General features: G+C 38.5%; 1 protein-coding gene across 1 annotated transcript; it reads left to right on the plus strand.

Annotated features, from left to right (window-relative positions):
- Positions 1-5,536: 5,536 nt before the first annotated feature.
- Positions 5,537-16,532, plus strand: EMB2738 (GTP-binding family protein). The gene is made up of 11 exons (XM_087323557.1): positions 5,537-5,657; positions 6,703-7,096; positions 9,863-9,946; positions 10,031-10,321; positions 10,859-10,998; positions 12,234-12,321; positions 13,050-13,235; positions 13,921-14,082; positions 14,917-15,110; positions 15,197-15,347; positions 16,086-16,532. The coding sequence occupies exons 2-11, from the start codon at positions 6,836-6,838 to the stop codon at positions 16,281-16,283; spliced, it is 1,755 nt and encodes a 584-aa protein (XP_087179683.1). The 5' UTR covers positions 5,537-5,657; positions 6,703-6,835; the 3' UTR covers positions 16,284-16,532.
- The last annotated feature ends 2,243 nt before the right edge of the window (positions 16,533-18,775 follow it).

An 18,775-nucleotide genomic window follows, 5' to 3' on the forward strand; every position in this document is an offset into this window, starting at 1 on the left:
TGGATAGAGTTATTATAGGCAAATTCGGCGAAGTGGAGAATATCTGCCCAGTCATCCTGATGATAGCTGAGAAAGCACCGCAGGTACTGCTCCAGCGTTTGATTTGTTCGTTCGGCTTGGCCGTCGGTTTGTGGGTGGTAGCCGGAGAAGAGGTTACAAGTGACCTTGAGCATTTTAAAAAGGTGCTTCCAGAATTTTGACACGAACTGGGGTCCACGGTCGCTGACGATACTATCGGGAAGTCCATGATGCCGACATACTTCACGCATGACAATTTCGGCGGTGTCTTCACTGGAGATTTCCTTAGTACATGGCAAAAAATGAGCCATCTTCGTATATCGATCTACCACTGTTAGAATCGCATTGAACCCCTTAGAGACTGGAAGATCTGTGATGAAGTCTAGAGCAATGGATTGCCACGGCTTGCTTGGAATTGGTAATGGTTCTAATAAACCATATGGATGATGCCTTGGCATTTTCGCTCTGCAGCATGTGTCACAAGTCCAAACAAAATCTTCGACAAATTGTCGCATACGGGGCCACCAGAATGATCGTTGTACTAAATCTAATGTTTTAGTACTACCAAAATGCCCAGCTGTATATGTGTCATGACAGTTTTGTACTACTTGAAGGAGGGAAGAACCATTAGGAACATACAAAAGTTCTTTAAAGAAGAGTAACCCATCATGGTATTTGAATTGCCGATAGTCCGTACCTGGTGGTTGCGACTGTGAACACGACGCTCGAGAGGGATCAATTTGTGCTAGTATAGCTTGGGCGAAAGCATCTGTCTTCAGGTCCGCACGTATGATATCGATAACGTGGGAATCCATGGGCATGCCAAAGACTTGTGTTGCTTGCAATCGTGCCGGTCCCAAGATTACTTGCTTTTGGTTATCGAAAGCTGGCTCGCCGGGACGCGGTGCTAGGTACGAACGCCGTGATAATGCATCTGCTTTTCCTTGATGTTTCCCAGGTTGATATGTAATCTTGAAGTTGAAACGCGTGAGAAAATGGGCCCACCGAGCTTGACGTCGATTTAACACACGAGCGTCTTGAAAATAGGCGAGGTTTTTGTGGTTACTGAATACAGTGACTTGATGAGAAGATCCCTCTAGAAAATGCCTCCATTGCATAAAAGAGTCCACTATAGTCAATAGCTCTTTATCATGAATTTCGTACTTGATTTCGGCGGCGTCAAACTTGCGTGAGTGAAAAGCCACAGGATGTAGCTTTTCATCATTACCTCGTTGTGATAGAATGCTTCCCAATGCAAAATCCGATGCGTCCGCTTCGATGATTAATGGTTTTTCTGGATCAACGTGAGCTAGAATCGGAGCCGATGTAAATGCCTGTTTAAGATTCTCAAAAGCCATGTCCGCTTCTTCAGACCAAACGAACGATTGTCCCTTCCTAGTAAGTTGTGTAAGAGGCAAAACGAGCTTTGAGTAATCCTTTATAAACTTCCGGTAAAAATTGGCAAAGCCTAGAAAGCATTGCACATCCCGCACCGAACGCGGAGTCTGCCATTCTACCACCGTTTTGACCTTAGATGGGTCCATGGAGATGCCTTCTGAGGAAATGACATAACCGAGAAATTCCACCTGGTTGCACCCGAAACTACATTTTCTAGCTTTGCATAGAGACCATGTTCTCGAAGTCGCTTTAGTACTAATAGTACATGAGAATCATGCTCTTCTTGGTTCTTCAAGTAAACCAGTAGATCATCCAAATAGATCATTAGACACACATCCAAGAGATCTCGGAAAATATCATTTGCCATGTGCTGGAAGACTGCTGGCGCATTAGTGAGGCCGAACGACATGACCGTATACTCGAAGTGCCCATATCTGGTGCGGAACGCGGTCTTCCATTCATCTCCTGGTCGGATCCGTACGAGGTTATAGGCTCCCCGTAAGTCGATCTTCGTGAAGAACCTGGCACCATTGATTCGTTCTAAAAGACTTGAGATAAGGGGGAGTGCATACCTATTTCGGATTGTAACCTTATTCAAGCCACGGTAATCTACAACGAGCCGAAGTGAGCCATCCTTTTTCTTGACGAAGAAAATGGGTGCGCCGGTTGGAGATTTCGAATGTCGTATGAAACCATTCTCCAAATTCTCCTCTATATAGGCTCGAAGGACTTCCAGTTCGGTTGGTGACAAATTGTAGATCGGTCCCCAAGGTGGCTCTTTCCCCGGTTGTAAATCGATGGGGCAATCATATGGTCGATGGTGAGGAAGCGTACTGGCTTGTACTTTATCAAACACATTGGCATACTGATGATACTTCTCTGGAAGTTGAACGGTGGAATCCTCTTTAGTGGTGCTATAGGGGTTTACTGATATTGCGAAGAGGAACATTTCTTCCTTGCATCCTTCCTCACGCAACTGATGTAGTGAAATCGTTGCAATCTCATGAGTAGACCCTCGGGCTTTTTGATGCCGGATTTCTCTTGTCCGCCAATCTATGTCTGGGTTATGTAATTCGAACCATGGTAATCCTAAGACAATGGGGTGTTCTGGGATGCTAATTATATTAAATGATATGACACATGCTAGATTATCTAGGACAACATTAACGGGCTCTGACTCTTCTATGATATTTCCTGAGGCAATGGGACGACCATCGATGACTACTACAAGGGCAGGACACAAGAGTTTTCAGAGAGATATCTGATGAGCTTGGGCAAATTTCCTATCCATGAAGCAAGAATTAGCTCCAGAATCTAGAAGTGCTAAGACATGTACTAGAGGAGTACTTTTAGTACTAATTGTTACTTGGGCTGCGAACACATTCGTAACTTGCTTAGAGGGAATGGAACCACTAATGGGTTGCACAGATCTAGGGCTGTCCAACCAAACGGCTCCTATTTTGGCTGGACTTAGTCGTTTAACTCTTCTTCTAACTGACTAAGGACATCCAATTTGTTCGCTAGATTTGGGCTATTAGTACTATTAGGACTATCAGATATCCCTAATGAAATAGACTCGGGTTTAGTACAATCAGAACTAGCAACTATTTGGTTTACCTGCCTTCTTGGCCTATGGGGACAGTTTACCGCGATATGCCCTGGTCCACCGCAATAAAGACATAGTCGATTTGCTCGACGTCGTTGCTTTTCTTCTTCCGATAGCGGTTCACGACGACGTGTGGTGTCAATTTCCATAAGAGTTGGAGTACTTGCTGGAGGCGCATTATATGACTCCCTCGGAAAAGGTTTCGCTACCACTGAGGCATAGGTAGGCTCTGATCTTGCCCTCGGAATATGGAATTGTCGTTTCGAACGTCGTTCGAAGAGGCGGTTGTCGCATCTCACCGCGCGACTAATTGCTTCTGTTAATGACTTTGGCTCTTCGGGGAAGGTCAAGAGTAAATCCTTGACATCGTTGCGTAAGCCATAACGGAATTGCTCCATCAATGTGTGATCATCCCAAGGGATATCGGCAGCGAGCAGGCGGAAATCTGCAGCGTATGCGGAAGCTGGACGATCACCTTGGCGTAATCGCCGGATTTTGTTGATTGCAGTCCTTATGCTGTCAGTATCTCCAAAACAGGCCTTAAACTCACTTATAAATTCTTCAAAACTGTTTAATAATGGAGAATCCTTTTCCAACAATGGAGCAAACCATGCTAACGCTGAGCCACTAAGGAGAGTGCCTACTAGTCCCACTCGTGATGCATCGGTGGGATATCGAGAAGGATGCATTTGTATCACTAAACGTACCTGATTCAAAAACCCTCTAAACTGTGATCGAGTCCCATCAAATTTTGCAGGAAGATCGATCTTGGGTTCTTTGTGAATCCCTTGAGTGCTTGATCCTTGTTGTTGTAATGATATGATAGTCGCTTCGAGTTGTTGTACACGTAGTGTCAGTTCCCCGTGTTGTTGTTTTTCCAACGCTATTTGTTGAAGATCCCCCAACAAGCAATGATTTTCTTGTTCTAGTGCTACAAATTTCTCTTTTAAGCACTGGAGCTCCGAGAAAATAGATTGGTATTCCTGAGCGTTAACAGTTTCCATTTTACTAGGGAGGATAAGAGGATTAATAAGAAGATAAAAGGAAAAGGAGGAAAGGAAGATCGATCGAAATCGGTTCAAACTGTCAGGAACAATACTAAGACAGAGAAGGAATTAGTACTAAAAGAAGTATTAGTACTAAGAGAGGTGAAGAACTCTCGAGAGAAGGAAAGAGGGAGTGAGAGGGAGGGAGAGAGAGATCGAGAGAGAGAGAGAGAGAGAGAGAGATTATAAGAAAAGATATATATTATGTGAAGAGAATGTACATTAGTAGCTAGGAGGCTTAAGACTGGCGTTGAACCGATTTGGTTCGAAATAATGCCTCGTGCCTCCTTTTATAGTGTTCTAAGGAATACTCCTTAAGTTTCTAGAATGTTCCAGAGAAATCTGGAATATACATCAATTTTCTATAATAAAACATAAATGAAAATAATATTCTATGTATTACAATGTATAGTTTAATGGTCAAGAGCTCGACCCATGTAGCATAAGGTCATGGGTTCGAGTCTTGCCATATCATGACAATAATAAATAGTAGAAAAGCGAATGATATACATATTGATACCAAGTAGATTTAACTTCTAGATCTGAAATTATTCACTCACAATTCAATTAAAAATTGGAAACAGTTCGGTTCGATTCAAGAGTGTCAAAACCAAATTGTTTTTAATTTTTGAAACTTGAACTGAACTGAACCACGAAACCATTGAAACCGAAATTGTTTAACCAAACCCTCACAAAAAATCCAAACTGTTTCGTTTTCGTTTTCAAGTTTTCAAGTTTTCGATTTTCAAGTTAGATCAAAATTCAAAATTTAAACTTTTAATTTTTCAAAAATTTAAAGATTTTTCCTAAAATGTGAGAATTAGGCTTAAAATGAAAAGGTTGTTTAAAAAATTATTAAAAAAAACAACAACTAGCAACCCTAAACCGTTAAAACCACGGTTTCAAACCGTTTAAACCACGAAGCTATTAAGCAGCAATTCCGTGGTTCGGTTGCTGATTGTTAAATTCAATTGAGCATTACAAAATGTAGGTGTATTGCAGCAAAATGCCAGAATCCCATATAGAGGGTGCAAGAATGAGGTCTTTGCGGATGCAATGAAAGCTCTGTCCTGGTAGGAAACCCCAATTGCACCGTAGACCGACGATAGAAGTTTGATTACCGACACTCTGATTGCACAAGATCTGCTCGGATCGCGTTCGGAAAAGAGACCCACTTTCTTTCTTTCCTTTTTAAATTTTTTCTTTTGATCTTGGAGAACTCAGAATCGGTCGACCGACTGGATTGAGCAGCTACTGGGGAATGAATGAATGAATGAATGTATTGGAAAAGTGGTCTCTCGTGCCGGCAATGGATCTCGGCTTTTTACCGCCGGTATTTATTGTCCACACTTCCGGGGAGGGGCCGTACCTAGGCAGGTGGTTTTCTGCAAAACCGCTTTTGTGTGTGGTGGGGGTTGGGGGGTATAGTGAAGATTTATCCATGAGCCTTCAAATTTGAGGAGCAGAGAACACAAGACCAACAAAATACAGAGACACAGACAGAGAGAGAGAGGACTTCTGCACTTCTTGTTTCTTCTCCCCTCCCCAACCAGAAGACTGTCAGCTGAGGAGCTCTACCACTCTTGCAGGTTTGTAGTGTTAAGAAATTCAGTTTCTCAGTGTGGATCATATCCATTTTGTGGAAGATGATGCGAGGGAGTAGAGGTCGGAGAGAAGTTATTGAATGGGTTTTTATCAGGAAATGTTGGTTTAAATTCATGGTAGATTTGGTTACGCAGCATCAGTCTTTTACTCCGTGCGGATTGAGGGAACTGCATATTTCATATCACTGATTTCAGTCGTCTCTAGGAGGTCAAATGTAGTTTTATATGAATACATCCATAAAACCATATCCATTTTGTGCTAAGCAATAACCTTATTATAAAAATGGTTTGTTAGCAGACATCATTATTGCAAATAACATGATAGACATGATAACCATACAGTTGCAAGTGGATATGCCTTGAATGTCTCTGTCAGCAATGCTCTTATAGACATGTATTGCAAGTGCAAAGACACTGACAATGCAAGGCAATTATGAAGAAACGTGAGATGTCTGCCGAGATTGAAAGAACGGGGTTGCTGAATGAACATTTTTCTTGGATATGCCGAACATGAATAAGATTGGCTAGAAAGATTATTTATCTTTACCTAGAAAGGTTGGCTACAGTCATTTGACATGGCTATACAATATTTGTTGTAATATTGGATTATCTTGTATACTGCCCACTTTAATTTTAATACCAATGGAGGATAGTTCTTTATGAAAAAAAAAAAAACCATATCCATTTTGTCAACGGTGATATGAGGGAGAAGATTTTGGAGAGAAGTCATCGAATGGGGTTTATATGGAAATGCTGCTTTGAACGCACTGTAGATTTGCTTACATAGCATCAGTCTTTTGCATCCTGCAAATCAAAGGAACTGCTCATTTCATATGATTGATTTCACTCGTCTCTAGGAGGTCACTTGTAATTTAATTGAATACATCCATAAAACATATTGTCAAAGTGGTATTGATTAAAGTCTCTGGGTGATCATTAGTACAATATATTGATAAAGCATGGCTTCCTTTCTGTTCCAAGAGGACCATTAGCTGCATAGTCATTCGTTGTTAATGTCTTGTTTCTGCAGAAAAAGGAACCTCAGAAGAACAGTTGGAGACTGTTGAAGAGCATTAGCTTCATGACAGATAAAAAACGCAAGGAAGCCTTAAAGGGTATGTGAACACAATTGTTAAAGGATTAGTACCCAACCATAGCCATCCATGGCTTCAAGCATTTGCATGTTTCCCACTTCTCCACCATTATCATCTTCTTCTTTTGCTTCCACTTTATCACTTGGACATGCAAAAGTTGGGGTCTTCCATCAAAATCTGCATCGTGGCATCTTCGCCTCTATACAAGCCAGAGATAGAGAAAAACAGGGCCTATCATCAAGCTTATCATTTGATGTAAGTGAGGACATCATGTCGGCTTTCGATGTCTCCGATCTTGAACCTCTTTCAGCTCCCAAAGACCTTTCTGAGGTATTATACATGATAATTGTGGTTTTAAACTGTATTTTTTCTTCTAAATGATGGTAATTAGAGCTTTATCTATTTTAATGAAGGGTTTAAATGACACACCTGTATTATACATGGGTGATCATTAGGTTTGAACTGCACTCTTTGTGTTCTACATGATGATAAATAGGGTTTTAACTGTAATTTTGAAATCCATGTGGTGACAATTAGGCTTCTGATTGTGTTTTTATATTCTATATGATGACAATTAGGGTTTTAACCTGTAATTTTGTATACACCATCATCTGATACATGATATAAATGTTGAATAAAAGTTACAGAATGTCATCTACCTAAAGGTGATAGATAAGTACTAAGTTACAAAGTATAGGGGTAAGTTTCATAGCCTTGAGCAAAGGTAAAAAAAAGCTATAAAAGAGGCAATTATATGTCCTCTGAATCTCAACAGAACTTTCAGATTTATACTATTAGAATATGACATCTCCAAATGCTCATATCATTCTTTTATCATGTGCCTTATGCCAAAGTTGAGATATGCCCAGTTGCAATCTTATCTATGTAGATTATTGAGGAAACTGGCACTGAAATAGCTGTGTGAGAAATTCCTACGAGTAAGAGTTTTGGTTTCTAAACTCTTTAGCATTCATGACATAGTGAAGCTATATGTATCTATTGTGGTTTCCAAATATTTTGGCCTCTCATTTTCCATTTTTGTCTCATTCTCATCTTCTTTTTGTTTTTGTTTCTGACCATATTGCATGGTAATTAGAAGGGGCAAAAAGCACGATGTAATGTGTAAATGTGATCAAGCTCCTTATCTATTGAAGGAAGCAATAGCTTGAACTCATTAATCAGAGCGAAGGGAATTGTACAATACTTGTGTATTTCTAATGGAAAGAGTGAAAGATATATAAACTTCTCTTAAGAGCAAATGGGAGATTACATCTTAAAATGTTGTCTCATATTTGAGAACAACAAATCAAATAAATATTACTAAATTAGTATGTAAAGTACCAGAGAAGCATTTAAGCTAAGCGCTTAATGTTCTGATCTTATATGAACTGAAACTCCTGACTTTGAAAGCTCTCTGAAATGCACTGATCCAAAGTGGAGAGGTCTCTTATGTGAGGGAAGCACCTTAAGTGATGCGTGATAATGCCCCTATTTGTTGATGACTGGGTTGATATCGTCCAGATGGATGTGGCTTACTTGCAATACAGATTGCTATTGCCACATCTATTGTAACCCTTTTAAATGTTATGGTTGAGACCCTGCTTATTTAGACCTTGACTTCAACCATGAGGAGTGATGGATCTAAAGATTAAAGTTGTGATGGTTCATAGTTGATGACCTTCTGTATTTACATTGTTGTCCTTCAATTTCTTTCTATATCTCTTGAGTTCTAGTAGGAATAGTCCCAAGCATTGTTGGTCCCCATATTCTATTACCTTGCATAATGGGTCACAGCCTTGTTTTTAGAGTCCATGGTATATCTGCCTTTATCTCATAAAAAACAATATTGTGGCAAACATTGTGTTTCTCCAATTCCACATCTTTATCTCAGCTACATAGGCTGAGGCTGGGGGATTTCCTTCTCGTAACCTTCGAATCTTATTGATAGCGGTTCTCGCACTATTTGTACCTGCATGCATATCTTCCTACCTCAATTTGTAACTGATGTAAGAGGTCTTACGCTGCCCTATCATGCCATAGAGATTGAGCAGACGTGTATCCGTATGAGAGATCCCGATAAATCCTCATCTCAATACATATAAGACAAGGCCTCACAGCAGCCATCTTCCTACCAAGAGCTATTGTTGGGCTTGACTACATTCTTTCATTGTCCAAATTAATGCCATCAATTTAGATAACTTATTCTTTCCACTTTGGTCATCTCCAAGTGTGGGATAATCCAAACTATATTGGAATTGGGTAATTCAGTTACACCAATGCCAACCTCGCATATTTGTTTCGAGAGAGCTCCTATATGGTATGAATGTAGGATACTGAATCTGGCAAGTGCTAACTTCAATTGGTAATTTATCCATCTTAACTTAAATAATTTCATGTGGTACTAAGTCCTTAGCTTGAATTGTCCATTGGAAATAGTAGATACAAGAGGCCAACATGTGTACCAATCTATCATGGTAAATCTTGTGATATATTAATATGTAACCTGTGGAAACCAAATTGGAAAGTAATTCACTATTAACGGATATCCTGGGATCTTTTTCTGTTCTTCAATGCTAGAGGCTTCTTTAGCTGGTTACTTCTTTGCTATGTATGTTTGTCGCTGGTACTGTCAAGGATATCATAATCCTTTCCTAGTGGCGTTCTGGTTCCTACTCCAGCCTCATCCTTTTGATTATTCAAAGGATTCATGCATGGATTTATTATCTTTGGGCTTAATATCATGCATACAAATGATATTAATTATCAGTTGGTGCAGGATTGCAGTTGATTATTTTTAAGATGGCATATGTGAAGAATGGGGAATAATGCAGTAGACACATAATAGAAAGAAGGGCTTGTAAAGGAAATCACATATTTGAGACAAGGTTCTGTAGATCAAGGTTTGCTGGATGATGAAATTGCACTTGAGATGTGTTACTTTCATGTTTCATATCTTGAACTTGTGATCCTTTCTCAGTAGAAGTCCTGAAAACTGGCTGATCCGTATCTCGATTTATTGTTTTGTATTATTATTCATCAAAGGTCACGTTAAGTTCTTTTGGGGCTAGAAATAATAAAACATTGGTAATAATGTAGGTACCTGATAGTTTGCTTCCAAAAGTGGCGATTGTGGGAAGACCTAACGTTGGGAAGTCTGCACTTTTCAACCGTCTTGCTGGTGTAAGAAAAATTCTTACTCATGATGTTTTTCCATATCAAATTTTATGAATAGCAATATCATTTTGATATGTTGCATTTTATCAGGGAGACATTGCTATAGTTCATGATGAACCGGGTGTGACAAGAGACCGGTTGTATACGAGAGCTTTCTGGGGTCTTCAGGAATTCATGTTGGTAGATACTGGGGGTGTCCTTACAGTACCAAGATCGGGTGCTTTTACTGATGGAATAGCAATAACAACTAGTGGTGGGGAGAGTGCAATTACTAGAGCTGTGCAAGAAGCAAATCAAGCAGGCTTGCCAGCCATGATAGAAAAACAGGCTGCAGTTGCACTTGAAGATGCACAAACTGTTATCTTTGTCGTAGATGGACAGGTATACATCGTTAACACTTTCGAGATTAAATGTATTTCTGAGATGCAAAGTTGCCTGTACTGCAGCTTCATTTTTTGTCACAATGCTACCTCTAGGTTTTAAGCAGTATTCTCAAGTGTGTTACCTTTGAGTGCAGCTAAGGCTTGAGATTCACCATGTTTAATGCTTGGTATGGATACATTATGATACTGAAATTGCTTCCAATAATGATAAAGAAAATGGGCATTCATGCACATGACTGTTCACGTTTTTAAATCTCTTAGACATCAGCATCTCCATCTCAAGGTGGGTAGCTACTCTTACCATTGTTGTCACATTCGTTATTCAGTCAATCATTTTATCACGTATGAGCATGATGTATAAACGAAGAGCAATATTAAAAAATCAACATTATGTCAATTACATATGTGTTGAATAAATTATTATCAAAGTACTTGAGCTTAAAATTTCCGTATTAAAAACTGTTTTTCTACTCTTCAGTTTAACCTATCTTGCTTGTGATGGTGACTATGTTATGTATGGGATGGTTTGGCACAGGCTGGAGTTACTTCTGCAGATCAAGATATTGCAAATTGGTTACGGAAGAAACATTCAAATAAGAAAATAGTACTAGCTGTAAACAAGTGTGAGTCCCCTACCAAGGGTTTTCAGCAAGCTACGGAGTTTTGGTCTTTGGGGTCAGTACCTTTCGGATATCTGTGTTGGTGAATAGTTTTGAACTTAAATTTTTGATGCATATAGAAATTGATAATGGCTGTTCAGTTTGGCTGTCCAGGAGGGACACTCTTTAGATTGTATGGTTGGAATACTGAAATAGGAACAAAAACTAATGGATCACAAACATTATGATCCATTGTAACCATTCAAGCATTAATAAAAACGAAAAGATGTCAAAATGCTATATTGTAAGATGTTAAAATGATCCATTGTCACAACTTTACTATTGTCGGTGTACTGACTCCTAGCAACAAATGAAAGTGATATGGTGAATTTGTTCGTTAGTATTGTATAATACAAGACTCCTTACAATTAAAATTGATGATGTCTGCAACCATGATAAGCTCATGAGAGCTGATTGGTTGTTGACTACAACAGGGGATAAGATGGGCGCACTTCTAATGCTGGGTGGCACCTATTGACATATCTGGAAGAAAACGTATGTTTGTAGCTGTGTTTGCCCCAGAATGACGTTTGGCATATCCATAAATTTTGCATTGGTAAAAAGTCAGCTATGAAGTAGTTTTATGATGCGGTATGAACATGTATACCTATGGATATGCCTGATTGGATTATTTCTTGTACGGATGAGTGGTTCCAAGGATGTAAGAAGGTATTACATTTTATAAGTGGCGGTCATACCAAGTCTACCTCTGTCATTGGTTTTAGAAGGTTTTCATTATTATCCATGGAGCAGTTCCCATAAATTAAAATCCCCTTTTTATGTTCTTTCCATTCCTTCTTCCTGTAGGCGTGTGTAATTGGCAGTGGAGTCGGAGTTTTCTGTTGCAATTAGAAAATCCACATAGAGGATATCCGTCGAGCTTTCCTCAATGGTCTAATTATTATGGCCGATTGAAAAATATGCGGTTTTCACAATCATATTCACTTTGACAAAGCCATTATTTATGCAGATACTACTTGATGTACCGATGTAAAAATGCATATCCTTGTTTATTTCTTTGATTGCTTCTGGCTAGAAAATATGGTGACTCATTGGACACTCGTCCAAAATTTTGTATGGGTATCCATCTTAAGTTTTCCCGTGATTGTATAGTTAAAGAGTGTCCGAGTATTCTATGAATATTGTATGTTGATGAGCCATTATTGAAGTGCTGGTCCAGAAATAGAAATCATAAGAATAATTAGCAACATGACCAATAATTTGATCACCTCATTATATGTTTTTGTTTAGGCTTGAACCAATACCTGTATCGGCCATATCAGGAACTGGAACAGGAGACTTGCTTGATAGTGTGTGCTCTGGATTAGCTTCCTTCAAGGTAATCCGTCAATTTGCAAGTTTTAAATCTATGCTGGTGTAACATATTTGCAAAGTGTTCAGGAAATTGTTGGTGGGCTCTTTTCTTACAAAACACAGGATTATAAGAACTGTACGAAATTCCATGAGAATTGTCATTCTTATCTTTCTAAACACAACTTTATATCAAACTGTATAATATTTCGGACCTATTACTGTTGTTCGGCAGAAAGCAGAAATGATGTTTACAGAAAATTAAAAAGGTCTTGTTCATGATAATTTGGCATATGGGCTACTGGGTACATATAAATGAGAAAGGAAGACTAATGTTTAGAATATTTTGCTGTTTTGTTCCAAACAAGAGGGAGATGCTTTATTCAGTAATATATTGTAGTTATGCATGATGAAACCTACCTGGAATATTTTCTTCTAGTCAAACCCTAGAATAAAGGTACTGTTTTGGTGCTGCAGAAAACATATTAGTGATGCATTTCTTTACCATAGATAAAGTCATCAGAAATAATAATACTCATTGGTCATAACCCTCAGCTGTACTGGAAAATCTTTAAAGGGTAGCCTTGAGTATATGTTTTCATAGACAATACTATTAATTATTCCTTAGTAGTAGACTAATGAATGGATTTAAGCTTATGCATTTTGTTTCCTAGATCCCACAATTTAATTTCATTCTAGCAATTACAAGAGCATAGACATGATGGAGATTTCTCGATTGTCGCTAATGTTTTGTAGGTTGAAGAACAAATTCTAGAAGATGAAGAGAATAGGATTCCTTCAATAGCAATAATTGGAAAACCCAATGTTGGAAAGAGTAGTATCCTGAATTCATTAGCAGGAAAAGAAAGATCAATTGTCAGTCCAGTCAGTGGAACCACAAGAGATGCAATTGACACAGAAATTACTGGCCCAGATGGACAGGTATCACGTATATTTCTATCTCTTTCTATTCTCTGCTTTTCTTATATGGCAATCAAATTTCAAATGCATGATTATTATTTACTCTTTCATAAATTACCTAACAAACCTTGCTCACACTGTGATTCAAAATAAGTTGCTAGGGGTCACCTGCAACTTAACTAATATTACTAGTGGTTTGGTTTGTAGTTAATATATTTGGCAGAATTTATTTAAAGGATTAGAAAATATACCGCGAGTGATTTATATTTTGATATTTGGTCCACATCCCCATCTTGTTGATGAGATGACCCAGCTGACAAAGGAAATAATGTCGTCGTAAACGCAATTAGAGGCTGTCCTTGCAGACATGACTATTTCCTGCATTTTATACCCAAAGATTCTACTGAAGCATAGATATCTAAAGATGGAGACGCATTTCACAACAGTTTATATTTGTAGATCTTTGTTTAACCTAGTCATGCACACTATTCATCACAAGGAGCAACGCCAAATATTAAAGTTATAGGAATGTATAAGACTATGTATATACACACATATCTGCAGCTTATATATGTAAGCTGCAGATATGACATTCAGATTTATCATTGCTAATTCAGTGTTCTATTCAGTGAATTTGACGATAATAAGTATTGTCTTTATCATCCGTATTATTGGTGTTAATGCAACTTCCTACATTAGCACACAGGTTTATCGGTTAATAGATACAGCTGGGATACGAAGGAGAGCAGCTGTAGCTGCATCTGGAAGCAAAACAGAAGAGCTATCTGTGAATCGTGCATTTCGAGCAATTCGGCGCGCTGATGTAGTAGCCCTAGTGATCGATGCCATGGCATGTGTCACTGAGCAGGTACATGCAGTATTTTACTCCTTAATTGTTTGATAGGCTGTTTGTCGCACACATGGGTTGGGCCAATCTTTCATCACACAAAGGTTGAAAGTGTGAATTGGTTTTAGCAGGTTTGTGTTTCTTCCCTCATATATTTATCATAGGCAGTTCATGCAAGTTGGGGTGTAATTTCATACATCAGAAAACATAGTTGGCACAATTTGTATATAGAACTAGGGTTTCATGGTCATATAGAGGGTGAGCTACCTTTACATGTTCTCCCTTCATTCTTGAGTTACCATTTTGGTTCTCACTTCCATCATGGGTAGCAGTGATAAGGATCCTCCTATCGTGCATGTTAACACGCTAAGTTATGACCCTGTTGTGATTGGGTGTTGGATGCCTAAATGTCTCAAGCCAACTTATATGGGACTACTCAGGGGTAGTTGTTTAGGCAGAGAATCCATCTCAGGTATGCATGTTAACACGCTAAGTTATGAAGCTGTTGTGATTGGGTGTTGGATGCCTAAATGTCTCAAGCCAACTTATATGGGACTACTCAGGGGTAGTTGTTTTGGCAGAGAATCCATCTCAGGTATGCATTTTCGTTCTCTTTTGAGATCATTGGGACAGCCATAATGGGATTTTGCCATGTGTGGTACAGTATTTGATCAAGAGTTACATTTTGTAAAAAGAATGAGTCCGCATGTTACGTGCCATTTACAATTCTAGGATTGTTTCATGAAGTTCTTTCAAATGAAGATTAGTCATGTTATGTGTTTTTGCATTTTTCAAATTTGGGCATAATGCTTTGGTTGGAACAACTGACCATTAGTAGTCCTATTGAATGTGTAGGATTGGAAACTTGCAGAACGAATTGAAAATGAGGGGAAAGGTTGTGTCATTGTGGTTAACAAATGGGATACTGTACCGGATAAAGACAATAAAACAACAGTATACTATGAACAAGATGTTCGTGAGAAACTGCGAGTGCTTGATTGGGCTCCAATTGTCTATACATCAGCAATAGCTGGTCAAAGAGTGACAAGGCAAGAGCACCTTAAGAATTCAATTGCAGACACATTCAATATTTGTTCTTCCCCCTTGTCCTTATTTTTGTGATTTAAATATATAGAATACTAGAGGCCGCTATTGAAGTGGAGAAAGAAAGGTCTAAAAGGTTGAGTACAGCCATCCTGAACCAAGTGGTACAAGAAGCAATGGCTCTAAACCCTCCACCAAGAACAAGGGGCGGCAAGAAAGGTCGTCTATACTATTGCACACAGGTTTGTACGAAGATAATTTGAAATTATTGTGCGTGCATGATTCCGTAATCAGCAAATAGGAGAAAACTGTGTGCGGAACATGCATTTAGGAATGTTTGACGAAGGTGAAACCATAGTGGATGAAGGTGTGAACACTTCATTGATGAAGAGAAGCGTCACCTTCTAACAAATAATAGGGGATAAAGAGCTTGTGTTTGTAAGAGAGCAAGAAAATATGACCAATAGCTAGGAGTAATGGATTATTATGTTAGCCAAATAGGAAGCACCATCAGAAATGTGAACCCTAAAAATGTAAAGAGTAGGTGTGCTTGTGAGTCATGCCATATGAAATGTGGGCATGTAGGTTAAGGTCTTGTCAAGGCTGTGAAGATGGTTAGGAGCTAATGTTTGTCATAGAATTCTATGTGAGCAATATCTAACATGAAAGAATTATTCAATTGCTTTGTGATGTTTTACCATTTATTTAGTTATTTTCAAATTTTAAACACATCCAGATTCTATTTACAGCACTTTTATGTCTTCATTCTTTTTACTCAACTTTATTTCTGTCTTTTTTTTTCCTGTTAGTACTGCGTCATACACCACGAGATTCAAAATAACAAGATCACTTGTTTTATCTTAGTTTACTTTGTCTCGGGTTGGCTTGTCGTCTCTCAAATGAAGTCCATCCCAGAGCTCGTTGATGGCTGATTGTCAGGGATGGAAAAAAACTCATGCTTCTGTTTGTTATTTTTATAGGCTGCTGTAAGGCCTCCAACTTTTGTGTTTTTCGTGAGTGACGCAAAACTGTTCTCAGACATCTACCGCCGTTACATGGAGAAGCAAATACGTGCCAACGTGGGATTTCGTGGTACCCCAATACGTCTGCTCTGGCGGAGCAAGAAGAAAACAGAGTATGATGGATCAAAAGAAGCTGTAGGAGCTGGCTCCACTTGATTATTATTGGTCACTAATTGAAATGCTCAGAGACTAACAGCAAAATCTCAGTTCGATATTGTTAAATTTTTAGCTCAATCTTTTCTTGGAATGTCTCCATCGGGGCATTGCAAATTAATGTTACAATGATGTAAACGACTTGACTCTTTTTATTAATCAAGCCCTACTCTTGTGTGGTTTATAAAGAGTCTTTTAGTTTACACCAGATCTGTACAAGTTATGAACATTCATGATTGATGTGATTTTCTCGTGCATGCATTGAGAAGATATGTGGATACTTGACGAAATTGCATCAAGATGATAAATAGATATATAGGATGCTATATTAGATCATAAAATTGCTTTGGGACTGCTTGCATGCTTTGTAAGAATAGGAGGGTATGTTTTGTAAATATATTGTTAAACTCAAAAGCATGCAACACGAATCAAATAAGGGTGATGATATAAGAGCAATAACATTGGATAATGAGATTTGTTTTAAAATTTTTGAGAGAGAGATTAACATCCATTAGAGGCCAAATTTACTCTATGCAAAACAAATCATGACAACAAATGTGGGTGAAAATCATTTAATTCATACTAAAACAAAAGGATCTACATTTCCTAAAGATTCATGACAATTATCTTAATGCAAGTGGTGGAAAGATTTTGGAGATGGTTTATAGGCATGAAATGCATAGCTAATATACATATGTTGAGGAATAGTGATGGGATATTGTATCCAATGTTGTGTAGTGGAGTGAACCATGACAAGGTTCACCAAGTGCATTTGAGTGTCTTTCATATAAGCTAGACATGGTGAGCATTGATATCCATGACCTAGTGATGGTATGGCCATGTGCTTTGTATTTGGGTACTTGGAGTCTTTGTTGTCATCAACTTCTATTGCTTGCTCTATGGTGCATCATTGGGATGTTGTTAATGGAGATATAGATGTTTGGAGGAAGTTAAGGATGTGTGATTTTCAAGGGATGTTTCTGCGAATACATGTTAGTGTAGATACATGGGCCTTTGTAGGAAGTCAAGGATGTGTGGTTGTCAATGCACCTTGTAGGCTGACATAAGGGTTGATTCCCCATCCACTTGAATTTCAAGCAAGCTTTGGCCAAAGTGTCCATCCCTCATTATGTATCGAATGGTGGTAGAAGTTTGGAAAGGATTTCATACTTCTCTTTCATGTGCTCGTAAGTTGGGCACTTACACACAAAATGCTCATGAGAGGAATACTCCGCATCGACTTCGGTATGAAATAATGCTCACATAAGATACAATAGGGTATTTCAGTTTCTTTGCATGTCTCAACTCCACAATTGTCTTTGTTTCCTTTTATATTTATGGACCCTTTAGGAGGGAAGTAAGATAATGCTATGAAAAGATCGGTCTCAGAGAACTTGAATTAGATTCACATCTATAGAGCCATTGCATCCCACAACACAACCTATATTCATGGATGAAAGGTTCATCTTAGTGTAAGATAATGCAAACTCACCTAACCCTCTTAATGTGTTGTGATATGAATAAATGAAAACCCCCATGGCAGTCTCTTGTGAGTGCAACATCATGGTAGACCTTTGCATGGGCTTTGATGCATCTTTGTACCGCGAAATGTGTCTAATCCAACCATAACCTCTTCCATTGTCATGGATGTGTCCCAAGTGCTTCCTCGCAATACCAAACTACACATTGTAGCTTTCATTATGTTGTCCCATTGGAAATGAATAGTGTGGCAACAAATCACTATTCAATAGGGTTGCTTTGTTAACAATGTGACCATCACAACAAACAATTTTCTTGTCTTATAGGTTCCTTTGATGTGGCATACATTGTTTTCTATTGTCAAAGGGCTGCTTTGTTCGAATGGGCATCCAACCCGTGTAGTATGACTCGATTTTGAGGAAGGAGATTCTTCTTACTTCATTTTTAAATTGTAATATGATTGCTCAACCTTGTCCTTATATGGTCCAAACATTTAGTGGAAGGAGTTGTTTCTTGTTTGCTATACGTGAGCTTGATAGAAAGCGAACTTATGAAGGTAAATGGTAAGATAGAGATGATAATGAAAAATCATGATGGAATGTAAGAGTTAATTAGTTGTTGCATTATGTTTTTGGACTCCAATGAACTAATAAGCTATTTGCATGGACAATTATCTATGGATGAAGAGCTCAAATATAATGTAATGTTTATTAACCATTTTGAAACATCAAAGCTCTGAACACAATCTAATAGATAAGGTAGAGCAAAGAGTACCCTAGAGGCACACTAGATATATGGCACCTTTTAGACCACTCTTTAGAGTCTTTGCAAAGTTACCTTTGATGAACCCCTCTCTCTAACATAAACCAACGTTACATGAAAAATATGTATGTCTTTTGTCCAGTGATCAATGACAGCACATGCATAATTTCGAACGACATCATGCCAAAGTAGATATTAATAAAGAAATATTGACAAAGCATACATAAAAAAGACATGTTACTGGCTTAAGGATG

This window comes from Azolla caroliniana, unplaced genomic scaffold (assembly GCF_043228905.1).
Source record: "Azolla caroliniana isolate FFs.n. ecotype wild unplaced genomic scaffold, voAzoCaro1.0.p SCAF_8, whole genome shotgun sequence".
NCBI lineage: Eukaryota > Viridiplantae > Streptophyta > Polypodiopsida > Salviniales > Salviniaceae > Azolla > Azolla caroliniana.